At 32.8% G+C, this 21,140-nt stretch overlaps 1 protein-coding gene across 4 annotated transcripts in view; it reads right to left on the bottom strand.

Moving 5' to 3' along the window:
- The window catches only part of LOC143249039 (eukaryotic translation initiation factor 3 subunit D-like), a 35,075-nt gene that overhangs the window by 5,471 nt on the left and 8,464 nt on the right, over positions 1 to 21,140 (bottom strand). Inside the window, exons 1-3 of one of the 4 annotated variants that reach the window (XM_076498230.1) lie at positions 8,105 to 12,682; positions 5,664 to 5,799; positions 2,169 to 2,308 (exon numbers count right to left, since the gene is read on the bottom strand). In XM_076498230.1, coding sequence (XP_076354345.1) covers positions 2,192 to 2,308; positions 5,664 to 5,777 — 231 coding nt within the window. In that variant the 5' untranslated portion in view covers positions 5,778 to 5,799; positions 8,105 to 12,682 and the 3' untranslated portion in view covers positions 2,169 to 2,191. Of the gene's footprint in view, positions 1 to 2,168; positions 2,309 to 5,663; positions 7,208 to 8,104; positions 12,683 to 21,140 lie in introns of those variants that run through there. The other 3 variants (XM_076498231.1, XM_076498233.1, XM_076498229.1) reach the window with 3 other exon arrangements.

Genomic DNA, 21,140 nt, shown 5'->3' with positions numbered 1-21,140 from the left:
AATACACTCGCATGTGTATCAGTAATAATACTCAGGTGCATATTCTCAGGTCTCACTTGGTATGTTTGTTTGTTTTTGAATTCGTGCAAAGCTACACTAGGGCTATCTGTGCTACCCATCCCTAATTTAGCAGTGTAAGACTAATCACCACCACCAACCACCAACTCTTGGGCTACTCTTTTACGAACAACTAGTGAGAATGACCGTCATATTACAATGCCCCCACAACTAAAAGGGCAAATAATGCCACTCCTCTTTTGCACTTTATCAACAACCTTCAAACCTGCATTTTAAAGAAATTTGTCATCACCACATCTATGTGCAAGTTATTCTAATTACATCAAAATTGTCCATTCCTGTTACTTTTGTCATCATTTTTATTTTTTACACTTATAGCATCACAGTAGTAACAATTAAACCTACCCTTATAACCACTTGTATCAATTCATGCATTAACTGTAAAAATGTTATTTTAATAACCTAATTTTATTTTTATTTTCTTATCTATCTTACCTTGTTGCTGTTGTTCCTTTTATTTTCTAGCATAACAAACCACAATTATAGTATTGCTTGCTATGTTTCTTCACCTTGTAACATTTCTTTTAATGTATTAGACACGTTTTGTTTTTGTTGTTGCAATGCAACTTGTGATTTGAATTGTTACCTTATATCCTGTTGTTTATCAAATGTCTTGCACTTATAGAAGATTTAAGTGATTTACCTGAAAGCTTGTGCATTAATTTGAAAATGCTAAAAAAGTAGAGACAGTCCAAATATATTATTTAATACAAAGAAAGCTTAGTTTTGAAATAAAACAGTTCATCTAAAAGTAACAACATTAAACCTGTTAACATTAGTTCAATAACAAAATGTGATGTTATTTACTTCAAAATGTTTCTAGCATTGTCAATCAGCAAAGGCAAAATTTATTTTTCTCACTGCTGGAAGTAAAGGTTCACACTGATTTATTAATAACCTGGGCTCCAGAGGAATCATTGTTACAGTTTTGTTTTTAAACTTTAGGCCTTGCAGATATTTTAATGTGATGTGGATTGCATTACACTTTTACTCATGTCATGAAATAGCACTGTTAATGAAAAAACACAGGTTTGTGTTTTCAATTTCTGTATGTCACTCATTAAGAAAGTAGTTTCATATTGAACTTAAATTATTCTAACATATATTTTTATTAATTTATTGCAACTTGACAAACACATTAAAACCAATTTTACTGTTCTGTGATTCAAAATTTTGATTATTAGTTCTTTTGAGAACCATTTGTTGTGATAATTATTAACCATCAAAATTTGTAAAACACACTACACATTCCTTCCAAATCCTCATGTTTGATCCTTATTCGGTACTGTTCATTTTGGCATTTTAACTGAATGAGTTCAATAAACAGAAGAAGTTGAAATGCAAAATACAATATATTAAAGACAGGAAAAATATCATAATTAAAAAGACAGTAAAAAGTTTCGTCCTGCAGTGTTGTCTTATTGGAATAAGAATATTGAAATAAAGTCATCCAATTTAAAACATTTAATACAATTAGGGTTCGAATTTATCATAAGAATAAATATAAATTATATTTGTAATTTCCTTGATGTATTATTAAATATTTTATTTAATTTCCTTTTATATTATTTACAGTGTGTATGATTTTAAAATCATTTATTCTATGTGATATTGTTAAGAAAAAGAATAACTCAAGAGTTGGTGGGAGTGGGGGTGATGACTAGTTCCCTTCTCTCGTCTTTTAGCACTGAACTGGGAAGAACTCTTGCTGATAGCCCTCATGTTTTTTGAATAAAAATCATGTCTACTTGAAATAAAAAGAAATAGCTTCTATTTTACGTTAAGCAAGAAGCTACACTTCAAACATGGAAAATGTTTGAGCTTTGAAACTTTTATTGCTTTTGTACACGACAGTGTGATCATAGTGATTTCTGAGCAGTGGTAATATATAAACTTCACTGCTGTTTTATTTCAAAAAGAAACACAATTCATCTACGATTTTAATGTTCTGATTACAGCTGCAGGACACGCAACCTTAATTTTGATGAATGCTGGCTTGTGGTGCATTACACAAATAACAACAGTGGATTCAAAATAACAGTATCCTTCTATCATGTTCTGCTGATATTATTTTCTAAACTTATACTTACCAACAATATGCGAGTGGTTTTCATCATTTGTTTGTAGGTTCCACAAAGCAAGTTACTGCATCAGTTCTGCATGTTGAAGTTCTTTTAGCTCGTAAAAGATGTCTTGGCCTTATTTCCTGTGTTGAAAACAAATGTTGCTGCTGCAAATATACAAATGAAGAAATACAAATACTTGACTTCTGATTTAGCAGCTGTGATAAACTTAGCTGTCACTTAATCTGTGACAAATTGGTTCTTCTTCTCCAGTTATTGTATGGGTATCTCAGAAATTGTTTCCAGAACAAATTGTTCTATGATCCTCTGGATGGCACTATTGCAGTATCTGTCATACACAGACCAATCATTTATTTAATATACTTTACATGAACATGAAACTCAACTAGTCTTATTCAAGGTAACAGAAGTTTCTTTCTAAACAAATATATCCTGAAATATCTTTGTGTACAGAAGTAATGACAGAATATTTTTTTAGGCCTTGTTCAACTTAATTTCAAATGTGCTATAGGAAGTTAACAGGAAGAACAACAACAAAAATAGATATTTTCCCATATTTATACAAAAGAAATATTAATTACAAATATAATTTCATTTTAAATTTAAGCTTTGTGCTTTGATCTTTGATATAACACTTTTGTGATAAGGAAGGAATAATATTTACCTTAAGTTGTATACTATTGTTATGGTTCTGTATTTTGTTTTCTTATCCATTACATTAAACAGGTAAGCTTGTGTTTTACTTTAACAGTTTAAAATATTACTGAAAAGTAAACTGATATGTATTTTCAGTCTTGACAGTTACCCTATTCCAACTTTTAGAAGGGCTGACACAAAGTTTCTAGGGGGAATATTGGCCACCATGTTATTTAAGGTTTTTAATCTCATTGGAAAAACTGCATAATGTCTCCTGATTTTAGTAGGAGCATCTTTAGAACAAGGTCAGCCAGTTTACAAAAAGTTATTCACTAAAGTCATAATTTAACACAAGACAGGGATATGTACTGTGTCTTTCTAGCCAGGTTTACTAGGCATTTCATTCCTTTGATTTTCGTCTCCCTGTAAAATTAATATAAAATGTGTTCTCTGATTTTACTGCATCCACTGTGAAGAATCGAATTCCAAACTTAGATACTATATGTTTGTAAGCTTTCAGCTGACCAACTGACTAATAGAGACTGTAGTGTTAATTTAAAGCAACAAAATAATCAGGTTTAGTTTACTGCCTTGATGTGCTATACATTTTCATCCTCAGTGTGATTTTGTGTTATTTCACTTGTGTCTATAAAACTTTCTTATACAAGTAATAAATAAACTTTGGTTTTGTAATTGATTTCAAGAACCACTGCTGCAAGTAAAATGCAAGGCCTAAAGCAACAGGCTAGTCAAATAGGCCTATACAGTGTAGCCAGAAAGATTGCAATCCACTAATGTATTATTTTTCTAAATTAAGTCCTAGTTTATGTGATTTATCAATGTTTCAAATTATTAATTATGATACCTTTGTTTAGCTTATGCCATAATTTATTAGATTAAGTAATATTCAAGTTAACTGAATAAAAAAATGTTACTTTAATTTAAATATTACCCCCAAATTTAAATAATGTCCCCCACCTTTAAATTAAAAACCATTCTCTTCGTAAGTTAACAGCAGTGATGTAATAGAGTGGAAACAGCTTTCTACTACATTTCTGTTTAAGCAGAATGCCATTCCCTTGCAACCCTCACAATTTTGAACAACTGAGACCTTAGAAATTTCTAACTTCATGAAATTTTGTCCACCTTTAGAAGAATGATTCATTAACCCTTTCATTCAAGTTGTATTTATTAAAATATAGTAAAAGAAATGACTGGAAAATAAAATTGTGTAGTTCTGTTAGTTATAATTCCAAATAACTTATGGACAGAGTTTATACTTTTCATACTTATTTGCTGTAGTTATCATGTTATAAGCAACTGACTTGGAAACTTAAGAGAACACTCAGGACTTTTTTCATCATGGATCATGAAACTCCACAGTAAATCTCCCAAGATATTCCACTTCTAATCTTTTGACACATATTTCCTATGTTTATTTTACTCTCAGCAGCTCAAGTAGAAACCTTGTGAAAATCAAACAATGAATTTCCACTGATCACATTACTGTTAAGTAACACTCTACTTTGATGTTACTGATAGTTATTTTCCCAGCTTTGAAGACAATAGTATATTATATGTAATTTAGTGATTCTCTAAAGTATTGTATAGAAATGGGAGAAAATAGTTTCAACATTTCTCTATAGAAAGTGTGATCTGATTCAATAAACTTGTTAGTTATCCTCCCTGATTGGTTGGGGTTAGCATTATAGATGTCAAAGTGTGCAAGAGCTTTTGAACATTGTCTTTTCTATTTTACCATACTTACAACAGTAGCAAATTTAGTTTCCAGTAGTATAAAAACGGAAAGAAGAAATGAAAAATGACACATGTTGAAACTAGATGAGTTGTAAGTTCATTCATAACTGTTTCAGCTGATTAGAAATGTTAAATGTCTTAGTGTTACCATTTCAAGTCAATTAGTAGTAACATTGATAAAGATCAATCAAAATTTGACCAGTGTTTATATAATGTATTAAAACTACCTCTTCTTTCCAAAACCATGCACAGAAAATATTACTACAGTTTATGCAGACAAGTTAATTTGCTGCACTATACTATTTTAACAAACAATGTAAAGTCAAAATTCTTGGAATACCATTAAGGAAATGAAGTTTATAGCAATAACTGGCAGATAGCAACAAGGTGTTTCAATCATAGTAACCTATAACTAGTATTATAAAAATATTAGACAACAGTGTTTCACAGATTCTTTTCATGAACCAACTGGATCAAGGTCAGGCATTTCTAATTTCATTCCAAACATAATTTCTGAGCTATGTACTTTAGAATTCAACAAGTGGCCAGCATAGAAAAACCAAGGCTTTGATGAAAAGGAAATAGAACTCCTTGAAAAATGTTTCAGATTGTCATTTTCAAACTTAATTGCTGCATATAGAGAATTTCTGAACATTGGGCACCAAATTACATCTGATCTGAACCGTTTAATTGGGTGTTCAAAAACCATCTCATTATAGCTAATATTCCTGAAATTTGTGTTTTAATATATAAGAAATGTGATAAATATAAATAATACTAACACTTTTAAAACATGTTCCCCAACTTCTTTATTTAACACTGCACCACTGCTTAGTGATATGTTTACTGACTTGCAATGCTAAAATCTGGAGTTTCATTTCTTGAGGTAGATAGTGCCTGAAACCCATTGTATATCTCTGCACGAAGACTAATAAACACTAATAAATTAAATATTGTTCACAAACTCTTCTTATGTGAAACAAGTGATTTCACTGTTATCTCATGATTACTTGCAGTCCTTTAATTAAACTTGCATCTTAAAATAGTGATATGACACCTCGCATACAACTTGTAATGTACATGAATTATAAAAACATGACTAGATACCAACGATTTATCTTCTGTCAAGTAAACCAAAATATCTTTTCCAGACTCCTCCACAAATTCCTGGGACTTCTTCATAGTCAAAGAAGGCTTAATCTTGAAAGAATGAAGTTTCATCTTCAGTTATCTTCCCTGTAATCTATGTTTTAGATAACATTTCTTAGTTTGATACAAAAGTTTTGTGTATAATTTCAATGAATATTAGACATGATTTGTTAAGATGTCAAAACCTTGTCAATGTTAATGAACTGCAATTTGGATGAAAATCATCATAAACTGGAAAATATTGTGTCATAAATGAATGTTTTAGCTGTAATAGCACTTTAATGTGATTGATAAGAAGTGCTTAACAGAACACTATTCACTTATTAACACGATTCACATAAGCTTGTTCTTTGAAATCACAATAAATCAGATTATGTTGCTCTGTTATATATATTTCTATAACCCAAAAACCTATAAGAATATTGTATATTGAAACTATATTTTATTACTTTTATGGAAAGAACATCAGTTTTTAAAATATAGTAACTTATTATTTTACAAAGATTTTACCTTCCCATTTCCCAAGTACAGGATGTAACAAAATTGATTGTTGTTTTCAGACCACAAGCACATAAAATGTTAAAACAATATTAAAGTCATTCTTTGATTTGTTTATTTATTAAGACTTTTCTGCACCTTAAGACTATAATCCCAATATATCAAATTTACTTTTAAATATTAAAAAATAAAGTTGTAGCTTATGTTATTGCCTGTCACTCAATGTTAATTTTAATAAAATATATGATAGTCAAAAGATAAATGGCCATTACTCTAGTAAATATCATTAAATCACTGTCTTGATGCCCACAGTTGTCAGAGCACAATTAGTCCATTCTGTAGACTTAGACTCAACAGCAAACAAACCATTTTGACTTAGCTATTGAAATTTGAGAAACAAAAACACATGCTAAAGTAATATTGTTTAATAATGTATGAAAAAATTATAAAATCTTATTTTTGTTTTTCCAAAGATATACATCTAATAGACCCAAAGTGCAAAAAAGAACATATTATAGTTTCATAACATTAAATGACCAGAAACTTTTCATCTCCACCTTTTCACTATTGGAGATTAGAAGTGCTATAGTTTGGATTCCCAATAAAAACACTGACCCTCAAACACATAGCAAATTAGCAATCACGTCATTTTAACACGTACATGAAAATTAAGCCAAAATATATTGCCTCCATATGCATTAGAGTCAATATAACTTGAAATAACAAAATTATTTCTTTTTAGTTTACCAGCATCAGATACTTTTTACCTAAATATTTACCTTTCATATTTATGTTAAAAAAGAACCATTCAGTGAAATAACATATTTAAATGTGATTGCTATCATTACTGTAAATCATAAACTGATCAAACAAATGAAATTTCTATTTCAGTACACTCCATCATTATCTAGTGTATAAAGCATGTTTTAAATACTGTGACTTTTATGAGTTCTAAATCTTTTTAAATATAAGGTCAGAGGTAGATACTATACAAATGTAAACAAATGGTAGTTTATTTTATAAATAAAACTTATCTCTCCCTTCTTTTACAAATTTATGAAATGGTGTTTAAAAGGAATACACTCCATCATGATCTGGACCTTCACCTGATCCACTTTGTATAAAGTTACAACAGAATGAGTTCTTATACACAAAACATAAACTACAAAAACAATTACTTTAACAAAAAAATAATAATGCAGAGAAGTCAACATACTTTTCCCATCTTATATAAAACTACTAAAAACTTCCATAATTTCAAGGAAAGCCTTAATATACCCAAAATGTAGCAGTGAATTTTTAAAACTTTTCACATAAAGGAGGAAGGAAGCTTTATTACAAATCAATGACAAAAAAAGAAAATATTGCACTTTTGCAATCAACATGAAAAATACAGTTTTGAACCATTTGTGTTAATAACTAAAAGAAGCAACAAAGTTTACAGGTTTCATAATACAAGGTAAGAGGTAGATATTATAAAAATGTAAATAGATCACAGTTTACAGGTTTGTAGCTTTGTTTTTACTGACAAATTGTATCAGTGAATACAGAAAATATAATTAAACATTACAAATTTGATGGAGGCCAAATCAAAACTTACAATTAGTAATTTGGAATTTTATGAGTTATTTTATCAAGACAAATAAACTTAAAACCATATCATAACATTTATAATTTTATTTTGTATGCAATTTTGGATTAATTATCAGAGAAATTTTAAAAAATAAGATATTCAGGGATGGATAGGATTAATACTGAAAATTCAGGAAATATCAGTGAAAAAGGAGAGATATCTCCAGGAAAACTAACTGTAATAAAACTACTAAGTTACTTCAATATATACAATCAAAGAATAAATTCTAGAGCATATCTCAAGAGTGCTTTTCAATTAAACAACCTACCTAAAGCCAGAATACTTTGATTATCACTAGACAGAACTGTCGCATTCAGGTTTGTAATATCTCCAGCATCAGTTTCCATACATTTCTGATCTTTACTACTCAGTCTTTCCATGATAAAAATGTGGGGGAATTTTTCTCTAGAATTATTAACATGTTAAAAGAGTTGGAGATGCTACAGTTTACTTTTCCAGATATTCAGTAGCTGTAAATTAAAACATATAACAATCCACAGAGATATAGAAATGAACATATTTGTTAACCAAGATTTTTCTGCTTCATCCATATAATTGTTTCAAAATGTATTCTGACAAAGCAATCTTAACAGGTTCATAACATCCAAGCTGTAAAAGTTGAAATATTACACATACATGTACTACTTTCTTCATATTATGTGGTAAATTTAAATTTATAATTTATTATGACACTAGAGGTATGAAAATACGTTATATAATTCTGATAAAAATAACTTCAAACATTTTAACAGAAACAATTAATTTAAAATATGCCATTCAGAACTAAAGTAATTTTGGCAGCTGTCATAAACTTTATCCTAATGGAAATCACAATAAAATCAAGATTAATATACAACTAAACTGTCAATTAGCTACTATTTCTAATAACAATCTTAAATCACCATTTTCATGTTGTAAGAATAATGATAACATTTGAGCAGGTATTTGTTTTTCTCAAAAATGTATAAAGAAATAACATTTAACAAAACAAATTACAACAGAATTTATAATGTTAACATAGCATGAAAATAGTCTTTAAATAAACACTTCTACAAAAAACATTTTAACTAGTCTCCTGATGAACTACAAAGTTACTGACCTACTTGTGTTTGTTGATCTTTTTCTCATACTCCTATACTGATTAGCAAGTGAAACTCAAAATTACTATTTCCAATTATTTCTGTTTGTTAATTATTCCAACACTCAATTAATAGAAATTTCAATCATATCAGTTATCAGGAAACTAATCAAAATTACCATTTCCAGTTATTTCACCTATCCAGATGAACCTATTCATTCATTTTGAACAACTGACAAGATCCCACAACCAAAACTTTTTTTTCTGTGCAACTACTTACTAGAACATAGACAACTGGTTTTTAATGTATTTGATAAATGTAGTTCTCGATTAATCAATAATCATATGATGGCAATCACTCAGTTCAAGTGAGAAGGCATGTATGAGAAAATTGAGTTCCAAGAAAGCAGAGTATGACAAACATTTCCTGTATAAAAGGTACAAATCTTTCACACAGGAGACTGTGATAGAAATAAGAATTTATCTGAATTTCATTTTGTAATGAAAATTTTAATCATAGATATAAGAATGTCCTATATCATAGCTTTTGAGCTAGAACTCTCATATGACCTAATATGAGAAAGGAGAAGAGAAAAATATCAAAGGACATGTAAAAGGCTATTGAAATACATCAGTGATAAGTGACCATAAAGCACCGGAAGTATGGTGGGTCTATGGATTCCTATAAACTCAATAGTTGGTCTCAAAATAATGTACTAGGTTGCATAAAACCTAAAACACTGGGGAACTTGCAAGTAATTGTTTCTTCAGAGTTGCATCTATGTTGAATACAAATACTGACCAAAATATTATGGTGTACTCTCACGGGCACCATCTTACAAGACAAAGAGATTTTTAAAACATATGCAAAATTGGAGGTTCAACTGATTACAATACATCTACATGTTTCCAACAGCTCTTGAAAACACAAACTGTCTTAATATGAAGTGTTAAGTATGAATATTTTAATCATAATCTTTCACAATTTAGATTTAATTAATCCTGAAACTTAGTTAAACGACAGACTTGAACATATTTCTAACATTTGTTCCTACACACCTGTATCTTTAGTCATGTACCAAAACTAATTTGAAACTGATCTTAAACTTGCCACACTATCCAAAAGCCTAGTTTTAAATTGTGTGGTACACATTCCAAATGTCATGTATCTAATGCCAGAGTTTGGAAAACATAACTTGATTCATGAATATACTTCAAAATCTTGGCACAGATTCACTCTATGTAACTAATAACAGCCAAATTATGATAAATTTGAATTCATAACAGAACTAAATGCTGAAATAATCAATTAAAACTGGTATAATAAAATCCTTTTTTACAATTTTAGAAGCTTTAAATCAACATACAAGTGGCTATAATTTTGAACACACATTTCTAAATACAAAAGTACACAGTTAAGACCAGGATGGTAATATAATCATAACTTTTTTATTTTAATGTTTAGAGAAACCTCTAAATGTTTTAAGCACTATAATTATAAATTTAAAGTTGATTCAGTTTGTAAGAAGAAAAAAATGTGCAAACAAAAAAAACAAAATAGTAAATGAATAGTTAAGTCTGATTACATCAGTTGTGACAAAACGGTCACATGTCAAAAGCAACATACATACTTGAATTTGTTTCAGGGTAAAAGTATCAAGACAGCTATTAATCAGCTTCTGAGTATCTTGTATATTCTTCTTTAACAAATACATTAAAATGGGGAAAAGATATATAGTTCTAGTGTGTTGGAAAATATTACTTTTATGTTATTGTGATAACGTTATACACAAGTCACTACTTCATAAAGATCTCCATAAACATATACACATACATTTGAAAACACTATTTATCTACAACTGTTAAACATATGTGAATTGCTGGTAATTACTTGTTTCAAAATGTTAGAATTAAGGAAAATAGACAGCAACAAGAATCCTTCTAATTTGACATTCAACACTGCATGATTCCCAGAAACCTTTTATTTCACTGGGTTTTCACAAAAACATCATCTGAGTTTGTGCAGAGTAGAAAAGAAAGAAACAAAAATTTCCACCAATGGCTACAAAAAAAGACAAATGAAGAAGCAGATAAATTAAAATGGATTGTACACAACTACCAAATTCTTCAACAACAGCCAGGATTTTATTATGCCAACCATACCACTTTAATGACATTACAACAAATGTAAATAAATTATGTAAATATTTATGTAAATAAAAAATATAAAAAAATTCATGCTTAATACACAATTCTGAACAACGAATGACTGGAAACAGATGGCATGGTCTGATGAGCAACATTTTATCTGTCTTATATTAATGTAAGAATAAAATTATGAAAAACATGAAGAAAGATATATCAGTTTGAAATGTGTTTTTCTGACAGGTACTGGAAGTGGTGTAATTGTATGGAAAATGTTCTTGTCATGGAAATGATCTTCAACCTCCTTGTAACAATCAGAGTGTACCTGAACGTGTCCACTTTCTGATGCTGAATCTTCATACTCATAGCTCTTTGAAGACAATAATTTAACAATTCAATCCATTTTATTGTTTGAAACTGATTTTAAAAGATGACTAGACAAATTACCAGATCTCACAACACTGATCATCACATTTACTACCATAATCCTTTACTGACATCAATAAAGCAATATTTTATATTAAACTCCTACCCTAATAATGTTAAATACCTTAATCAAATGTCACACCTAAAAAAACTGAGACAGTACCCCAGCCAACATATTATCCTGACAGCTCTTCTCTGAACCTTTTCCAACAATTCAATATCTTTGTTGAGGAATGGAGCACAAAACTGTGTACAATACTCTAAATAAGGTTTTATGAATGATTTATACAGTGAAACAATTATATCTCTTGTCACATATTCAAATATTTATATAGATGCTATCCAAAATGCTATCAGCCCTACTGCTGACTACAATACACTGTTTAAATAACTTCAGTGATTTTGTGATCACAACACCAAGATTTTTCTTCAACCACAGTTTTAAAGTTGAATTATGAAAATCTACATGCATCACCTTAATTTTGAATAGTTAAACATTATCTGTAATTTACTGACTCAATGCATCAAGTTTTCTGAATCCCCTTGTAGGTCTGCAGCATCTTTGATACAGGTAGCCAACCTAAAAATATTAAAATTATCTGTTAACTTTTATTAGTCATTCCAGAGTCCATATCATTAATACCAATCATAAACAGAAGAGGGCCCAGCACATAGCCTAGAAGCACATTACTTGTAACTATCACACAGTCAGACCTGGCTCTGTTTATTACTATTCTCTGTTTTCTATAATACTGACAATTTTATTTTCAATTTAATAACGTTTCCCTCATACCCACAGGTTTAATTTTTGTAACAAGTCTTTTATGAGGTACACACGAACATGGCGTATACCTAAATATATGCCCTGGTCTCTCTTCCACACTATAGGGCTCCTTACTTCACAAGCAAAATCCTTAAGTTTATTTAAAAGAACATCATCGGCTATATATTCTGGTACTTCCATAAAAGAAACAGTAATAGTGCGTTTAGTTACACCATTTACAACAAGACCAGCATCGACAGCTAGGTCCACGTCAGCAGGGAGAACAAAAGTTACCTCATAACCTCCCGGGCGAGGAACAACAGCAGTAACCGAAGCAGCACCAAACGTATTCATAACAGCATGGATCACGTCCCCATGGTTTGAATTGGAAGTTTCCACAAACACCGTGCGATGCATTACTTCCATACTTGTTGAGGAGCTGAACACATATTCAACAAATAGCAAAAGCACGAAAACTAGAAACAAAAATTAACTGTACGCTCACTAGGCTTAGCTACTAAACTCACACTAAGGCTATCAGGAGCGAGAAAAAAACACGTCTGCACTCGAGGACGAGAACCGGCGCTTTCAACGTGGTATGAACGATGACAGTTTCATTCTTTCTTATTTGGTGTTTTAAGTATTACCCTGAAAGAAAATCGTTGTTGCAGCCTAAAATTTCCTAGTGTTAGCTCTTCCATCCACCAAGGATATCTTACAACTGTAGGTTTGGTAGCTCAGGGTACGTAACCTTGAGAAACACTTCAGTTGGATCTTAAATGAGAGTTGTTTTAAAACCGTTTCACGCACTGCGTCGTTTAGATAAAACCGAAAGAAAACTTCAAATGTAACTTAATAATAATATGAAAGAGTGTTATTCTTTAAACTGAAAATTAATCTTGATTTAACATTTATAATATATTTTCATATTAAGCATTGATAATAACCTTTACAATTTGCCAACTGTATATATATATATATATATTTTCTTTAGAATTTAAACAGATAATTAGCAAATTATATTATTTGAGCTCCTTACTAGCAGACAAGTAGTATAGTTATATAATAACTACAACTATACAGTTATGTAACAGGAAATCAGCTAGGTTTTTTAACACATTTACCTTATTCAACAATATAGCAAGAAACCTACTGGATTTTCATATGCTATTCAGATCTTATGAGACGGTGCTAACATTTTGATAATCGAATATAATTATAATCTTATATTAAAACATTTGTTTTGAATTTGGACAAATTCCATTATTTTATTTCAAAAACGACATTATGTACACAAAATAAAAATTAAACATAGATTTGAGTTATGTTTCGGGACATAGACTTTTTTTAAATTAAATATCTTTAGGTCTTTTCAGTAATAATGTGACGCACACAGATGTGCCATCTAGACACCGTTAGGTTTGTTTGTTTTTCAATTTCGCGGATACTTGAACTAGAGCTTTCAGCGTTAGCCGTTCCTTAGTTTGAAATGATATACCAGTAGTAGGATTTCCCATTAAAAGCAAAGCTTTTTAATGCACTAAAAACCATGAAAGTTATGAAGAAGTGTCTTATTATTACAATCTGTTTGAACAAAAATAAACATTTTTAAAATGTTAAGGAAACAGTAAAAGAAAACTTTAAAACTCTTTTATTCCATTACTTTTACAAAGATATTTATTATCAGCTTCTTCTATATCAGTAATTTCGTCTTCAGGATAAGCTACACAGGCGTCAGCAGCAAAAGATGTCATGTAAGTCCCTTCTGGGCACGGCAGGCAGTAAGTTTGGAATCCATTGTCATAGTGAACAGGAGGACGTGAATCTAAAAGCGTTAAAAGTACATAGCTAAGCATTTATTTACCCAGTGTTAATTTTTATTGTTCTAACAACGTCTTTAGTATCAAAAACGTATTTGTTGAAATAAAATTCCATATTTATAAAAGTCTTTCTTCTATTTGTGTTTAATGTGAACAATTTAAAGTAATTGAGTGTCATATATACTTGCAACACCTGTCAGCATTTCTTCGGTATCCTCGAGTACAGTTAAGGTTCTCGGCTGGAACATTCACTGGGGAAAACAACAGAGCGTTTATTTTTTTTTTAGCACGTTTTGTGTCACCGTTGGAATTTTGAGGTTTTCACAATGAGCACGACGCACTAGTTATAATATTAATTATGACCCACTCTGTAAAATAACATAAATGTTCCTTTAGTGAGAAAAATAAAACGTGTCGTACTTCAAAACAGTTTCTTAACAATTGACTTTTGTTTCTTTATGTACTTCCTAATTAGGTTAACTAATGAAACTAATCACACAAACTTGAAATTTATGAAATTACACAAGATCTTTTTTATGTTATATCTAAAGGTACATTCGATTTCCGTTGGTGTTTCCTTGCAATATTCTTATTTCTAACAGATAAACGTAAAACTGTTGTCACTGTTTATGTTAATATCAGTTATGAAAGTACAGATTCTTTTGGGAATATTACGTTGGTAAAATGATCAGTATATGATTGTGTCTTACAAACAACAAAATATCAAATAATATCCATATAATGCAGAAGTTGCATGAAATTTGAAGTTAATATAAAAGCTAATACTTAATTTTTTGTGGATTTATCAAGATAAACAATATTGGGATCTAACACCTTTCGCTGTAAATTTAAAGCGGCCTGGCATGGACTAGCGCGTTAACGCGTGGGCTTCGTAATCTGAGGGTCGCGGGTTCGCGGCCGAGTCGCGCCAAATATGCTCGTCCTCCCAGCCGTGGGGGCGTTATAATGTTACGGTCAATCCCACTATTCGTTGGTACACAGAGTAGTCCAAGAGTTGGCGGTGGGTGGTGATGACTAGCTGCCTTCCCTCTAGTCTTACACTGCTAAATTAGGGACGGCTAGCCCTCGAGTAGCTTTGTGCGAAATTCCAAAACAAACAAACAAATAAATTTAAAGTATTGTTTATTCATAATACGTTCTTAAAACACTTTGTAAATATGATTTGTCTCTTTACAGTTCAGATTTTCTTCAGTATGCAGAAGTTGAGTTCATTATATCAAAATAACTTTGGAGCCTCACCACTTCTCTCTACATGTTTTCCGTAATCCATCTAGTCTCTGATGACATAGAAATCCATAGTTACTACAACAGTGTCTTGACTGGTATGTCTGTGTGTACAATAACATGCATATCTATTTAATTACTCACCGGTTGATCTCGTTCCTAGAGTCAGATATTTTTTAGCGTTCTGTCACCTGGAACACTTAGGCGGTTTTTATCTTTGACATTTGTGTTCGTATGACTTGTTGCAGGTCTATTTCCGAATTGTTCTGATGAACCAAAATTATCTTTGTTTGGAAAAAATTATATTCTCATTTGAATATATTTTAATGATTTGAGCACATAAATATTTACATTGGAAAGGTCTGTTCCATATCTTTCCCGAAAACAATCAATTTTCGGTTACATCACACCATTTACGAAATGTTAAGCTCTATAAGTTGAATAAGGTAAATGTGTTAAAAAACCTAGCTGATTTCCTGTTACATAACTGTATAGTTGTAGTTATTACATAACTATACTACTTGTCTGCTAGTAAGGAGCTCAAATAATATAATTTGCTAATTATCTGTTTAAACTCTAAAGAAATATATATATATATATATATATATATATATACAGTTGGCAAATTGTAAAGGTTATTATCAATGCTTAATATGAAAATATATTATAAATGTTAAATCAAGATTAATTTTCAGTTTAAAGAATAACACTCTTTCATATTATTATTAAGTTACATTTGAAGTTTTCTTTCGGTTTTATCTAAACGACACAGTGCGTGAAACGGTTTTAAAAAACAACTCTCTCTTAAGATCCAACTGAAGTGTTTCTCAAGGTTACGTACCCCTGAGCTACCAAACCTACAGTTGTAAGATATCCTTGGTGGATGGAAGAGCTAACACTAGGAAATTTTAGGCTGCAACAACGATTTTCTTTCAGGGTAATACTTAAAACACCAAATAAGAAAGAATGAAACTGTCATCGTTCATACCACGTTGAAAGCGCCGGTTCTCGTCCTCGAGTGCAGACGTGTTTTTTTCTCGCTCCTGATAGCCTTAGTGTGAGTTTAGTAGCTAAGCCTAGTGAGCGTACAGTTAATTTTTGTTTCTAGTTTTCGTGCTTTTGCTATTTGTTGAATATGTGTTCAGCTCCTCAAACAAGTATGGAAGTAATGCATCGCACGGTGTTTGTGGAAACTTCCAATTCAAACCATGGGGACGTGATCCATGCTGTTATGAATACGTTTGGTGCTGCTTCGGTTACTGCAGTTGTTCCTCGCCCGGGAGGTTATGAGGTAACTTTTGTTCTCCCTGCTGACGTGGACCTAGCTGTCGATGCTGGTCTTGTTGTAAATCAGGGGGTGTGCAACAGGCGGCCCGCGGGCCACAACCCGGCCCGCCAAGCCATTTAGTGTGGCCCTAGTTGTTGTAATCTAACCATGTGGCCTGATCTGTAATCCAACGCAAATGGAATATTTTTAAAAGCATCGATCCTACGGGATTCCCAGGCTTCGACTCGACAAACTTCTAAAATTATCTTTGCTAGAGAGGAGCAGGCCGAATTCGATTGGTCGGCCTCCTTAGGGCATGAATAGGTGACGTGCACTTCGACTCAACGTCATGTCCTGAACCTCGCCTTCGCCCGCTGGCGACAATTTTCCCTAACCTCTGCTGTCCGTCATTCATTATTGGTGAAAATTTTATTACCTTTTACAGTTACTACAAGAGATTGAAGGTAAATTGATTATTATTTAGCATATTGTTGTGACTTTACTGAATTTATTAAAATTTTGCTTTCAGATGCATCTGATTCTATGTACAGTGTGACCTCGTTATTCGCGGGGGTTACGTTCTTTACCCTCCCGCGAATAGCGAAAAACCGCGAATATTGGACGCACTTTTAAAACGTAAATGTATGCGATTATATACTATATGAAATGCTTCCCAAACACTAATGATACTTATACTCATTGATGCAGTAATAATGTAGCAATATTGCATACTGTTATGTATTTCACTAAATTGTACCGTGCGTTACCGGGCTTTGCTTTGCCGTTTGCGTTGTTGGGGAAGCTGAGGCAGTCAGCCAATAGCAGTCCAATCTTGTTTGGTGAAGACGACAATTGATAAAAACGGCTTGATTGAGTAAATACAACAGAAATCTCCTCGAAAAGCCCTTTCAGTCTCTGTGACCTACAAAAACGCAGTTCGCGCATAACCCGCGAATAGGCGAGGTCACACTGTATTTTGCTATTCTCAATTAATTTAAGTACCGGAAGGCTATGATCGGGATGCCAATTTAGAAACGTGTTTCTGTCCATAAGAGGTTCCATGTGTAAATAAATTCTATGTTTTTTCTACTTTGCTATTTTCGTGAGAATAATTTTTGTTTTGATTTCAGGGCTAGTAAAATGTCAGCAGTTAAGAAACGAAAAATTGATGATGAGGGAAGGTTATTCAACAGTGAATGGTACACAAAATATCTTGTTGTCCCACATAATCAAGGTGTTGTCTGCCTCGTCTGTCAAACTACAATTGCAGTCATGAAAGAGTACAATATTAAGCGACATTACGCAACTAAGCACTCCTCCCAGTTTGATGAAATTGTTGGTCAGGCACGAAAGGACAAAATTGAACATTTAAAAACATCCATTGAAAAGCAACAAGGTGTTTTACCACTTTCAAGAAAAATTCAGAACTGGTGACAAAACTGAGTTTTAAGCTTTGTGAATGTATGGCAGAAAAGGGAAAGCCTTTCAGTGATGGAGAATTTATTAAAATTTGTTTAACAATATTCACAGAATATGCATGTCCAGAGAAAAAATATTTGGTGGAGCAAACTAGCCTTTCCCGCTTTACTGTCTCACGCAGGACAAAAGATCTTTCAGAGGACATCAAAGAAACTTTGAAAGAGAGATTGAATTCGTGTGAAGCTTTCAGTCTGGCTTTGGATGAAAGCACTGATATCAATGACACATCCCAACTTGTCATTTTCATCAGAGCTGTTACTGCAGGCTTTGATGTTTTCGAAGAGTTTTAGATATGGCAAGCCTTTCCTCCACAACCACAGGACAGGATATTTGTGAACAAGTGCTTAAGGTTGTAGAAAAGTTTGAACTGAATCCTTATAAATTATGTGGTGTTACAACAGATGGTGCTCCTTCCATGACAGGTAGGACAAATGGATTCACCAAGAAATTTCTAACTGCAATTGGAGCACAAGACGTAGTTGTAAGCCATTGCATTATTCACCAAGAGAGCTTGTGCACCAAAGTTCTGGATTTTGCAGAAGTCATGAAAAATGTCGTCCAATGCGTAAATTATATTCGAACACGAGGATTAAATCATCGACAATTTAAAACTTTTTTAGATGAGCTGGACAGTGAGTATTCAGATGTTTTGTACTTCTCTGCTGTACGTTGGCTTAGTAGAGCTGCTACTTTGAAGAGATTCTGGAATCTGCGAGAGGAGATTAAGTTCTTCATGGAGAGCAAACGTCAGAATGTGGACTTCTTGAGCAATGAGAACTGGCTGAATGACTTAGCATTCCTCACAGACATTACACAGCATCTGTCTGATTTAAACTTAAAACTACAAGGGAAAAGTCAATTTGTGAATAAGTTGTTTGAGCATATTTGTGCTTTTGAGAAGAAATTGGAACTTTTCCAGGTTCAGTTGAGAAGAGCCATATTGACCCATTTTACATGTCTTGCAACCAGGAAACTGGAATTTCCTAATCTGGATTGCACCAAATATGGAACCAGTGTACAAAAGCTGCGTGATGAGTTTGCAAACAGATTTCCAGATTTCAGACAAACTGAAATTAGATTGAAATTGTTCGCTCAACCTTTTGATTTGGCAGTGGAAGACAGTCCTGATGATTGCCAAATGGAACTCATTAAACTGCAGGCTGACATGGACACTAAAAGGAAATTCTCTGAAAACAGTTTGCTACTTTTACAAACTCTGTGTACGTGAAAAGTTTCCCAATTTGTCCCGTCATGCACAAAGAATTGCCTCCCTTTTTGGTAGCACCTACTGCTGTGAGCAATTTTTCTCCAAAATGAAGCTCATCAAAACCAAATGTAGAAGTCAGCTGACTGATGAACATTTGACCAGTCAGTTAAGAGTGGCAACCACTTCTGTCAAAGCTGATATTGACAAGCTCTGCAAGGACTCTAAATTTCAAGTGTCGCACTAAAATGATCACTCATGCAAAAATATAAAATATTATTGCTTGCATTTTGAGAATTTTTTTAAATTTATTGTGCATGTACACGAATAAGCTTGTTTTTTAAGTGGCCCCGCTTGATTGATGAAGTTGGTTATATGGCCCACCGACGAAAAATGTTGCACACCCCTGTTGTAAATGGTGTACACTGTTTGGCTAATGGTGTAACTAAACGCACTATTACTGTTTCTTTTATGGAAGTACCAGAATATATAGCCGATGATGTTCTTCTAAATAAACTTAAGGATTTTGCTTGTGAAGTAAGGAGCCCTATAGTGTGGAAGAGAGACCAGGGCATATATTTAGGTATACGCCATGTTCGTGTCTCTTTTAGCGAGACTTGTGTTTCTTTGCCATATGTCGTGAAAGTTTTCGACCCTTTGGGCAAAGCAGTTATGATAAAGGTGAAACATGATCGCCAGTCCAAGCTGTGTAATTTGTGTTTGGGGGCGGATCATTTACATCGCGATTGTCCTCAGTTTATTTGCCGACATTGTCATGTGCAAGGACATGTTCGGCAACGTTGTCCCAAGCTTGTTGTTCCTCGGCCTTCTTCTTGTGACGACGCTGACGTGGCCACGCCCATTCCTTCTCGTGACGAGGTTGACGTGGCCACGGTTGTTCCTTCTCGTGCAGTGCCTGAAGACGCTGAAAGACTATCTGTTCGTCAACGCGCTGATTCGGAGGTTTCCCTTTCAAGGGAGACTACAGCTACCCCTTGGGTGGATGTATCTTCCAGGCGACCGACGGTTTCTGGCGGGGCCAGGGAACGGTCTAGTAGTCATCCCCCTGCTGGACGACGTAATTTTGATCGACACTTCCCACCACTTACGGTTAGTGGTGAAAGTACCGCCGGCGATGTGGAGGTGCCTCTTCAACGTCGTTGGAAGTATGCCAGTGTGGTGGCGATGAATCCAAGCAACACCTCAAAGAAGAGCAGTAGACGGAAACGGGTGTCGGACGTCCCGATACTTAGGAAATCTCGTGCAAAGGCGAAGGCGGTGTCTCAGACATAAATGAGTGTTTTTTTTGTTTGTTTTTGTTTCATTTTAGTGTAAGAATGTGTTTTATTGTTAACTGTACTTTGTACATATTTGCTCAATTCTTTACGTTTGTTCTTGTTACCTTTGTGTAAGATACAGTTTAATTTTAATTCTCGTTCCTGTTTGTCGTCTTTTGCATGTTACATTCACTCAGGGTGGGAGTTTTGATTTGTAATGGGTTGCGTAATGTTAGTAAGCTGTCTTATTATTTGATTACTTTGTTACTAATTTTGATGTTGTTTGTTTACAGGAAACGTTTTTTACTGATGATTTTCATGATGTAGTACCGAAATTTTGGCCAGGTATAGCTTTTGTTAATAATTCTCTTACTGGACGACAAGGGGTTGCCATCTTGTTGCAGCGGTTTTTGAGGGATAATGTTACCTTCGTTTCTTCTGATGGGGTGGGTAGGGTTTTGACTGTAAAATTAACTTTCGAGACTTCGTCTTTCCTGCTAACATCAGTATATGCTCCTCGCGATATTTATGAGAGACGGGATTTTTTTCCAAACCTTTGCCTATAACTTAGATGATTGCACGGGATTACTCGTTGTGGGG

The sequence above is a fragment of the Tachypleus tridentatus genome, chromosome 4 (assembly GCF_004210375.1).
Source record: "Tachypleus tridentatus isolate NWPU-2018 chromosome 4, ASM421037v1, whole genome shotgun sequence".
Lineage (NCBI taxonomy): Eukaryota > Metazoa > Arthropoda > Merostomata > Xiphosura > Limulidae > Tachypleus > Tachypleus tridentatus.
This window is presented reverse-complemented; position numbering and strand designations above follow the sequence as displayed.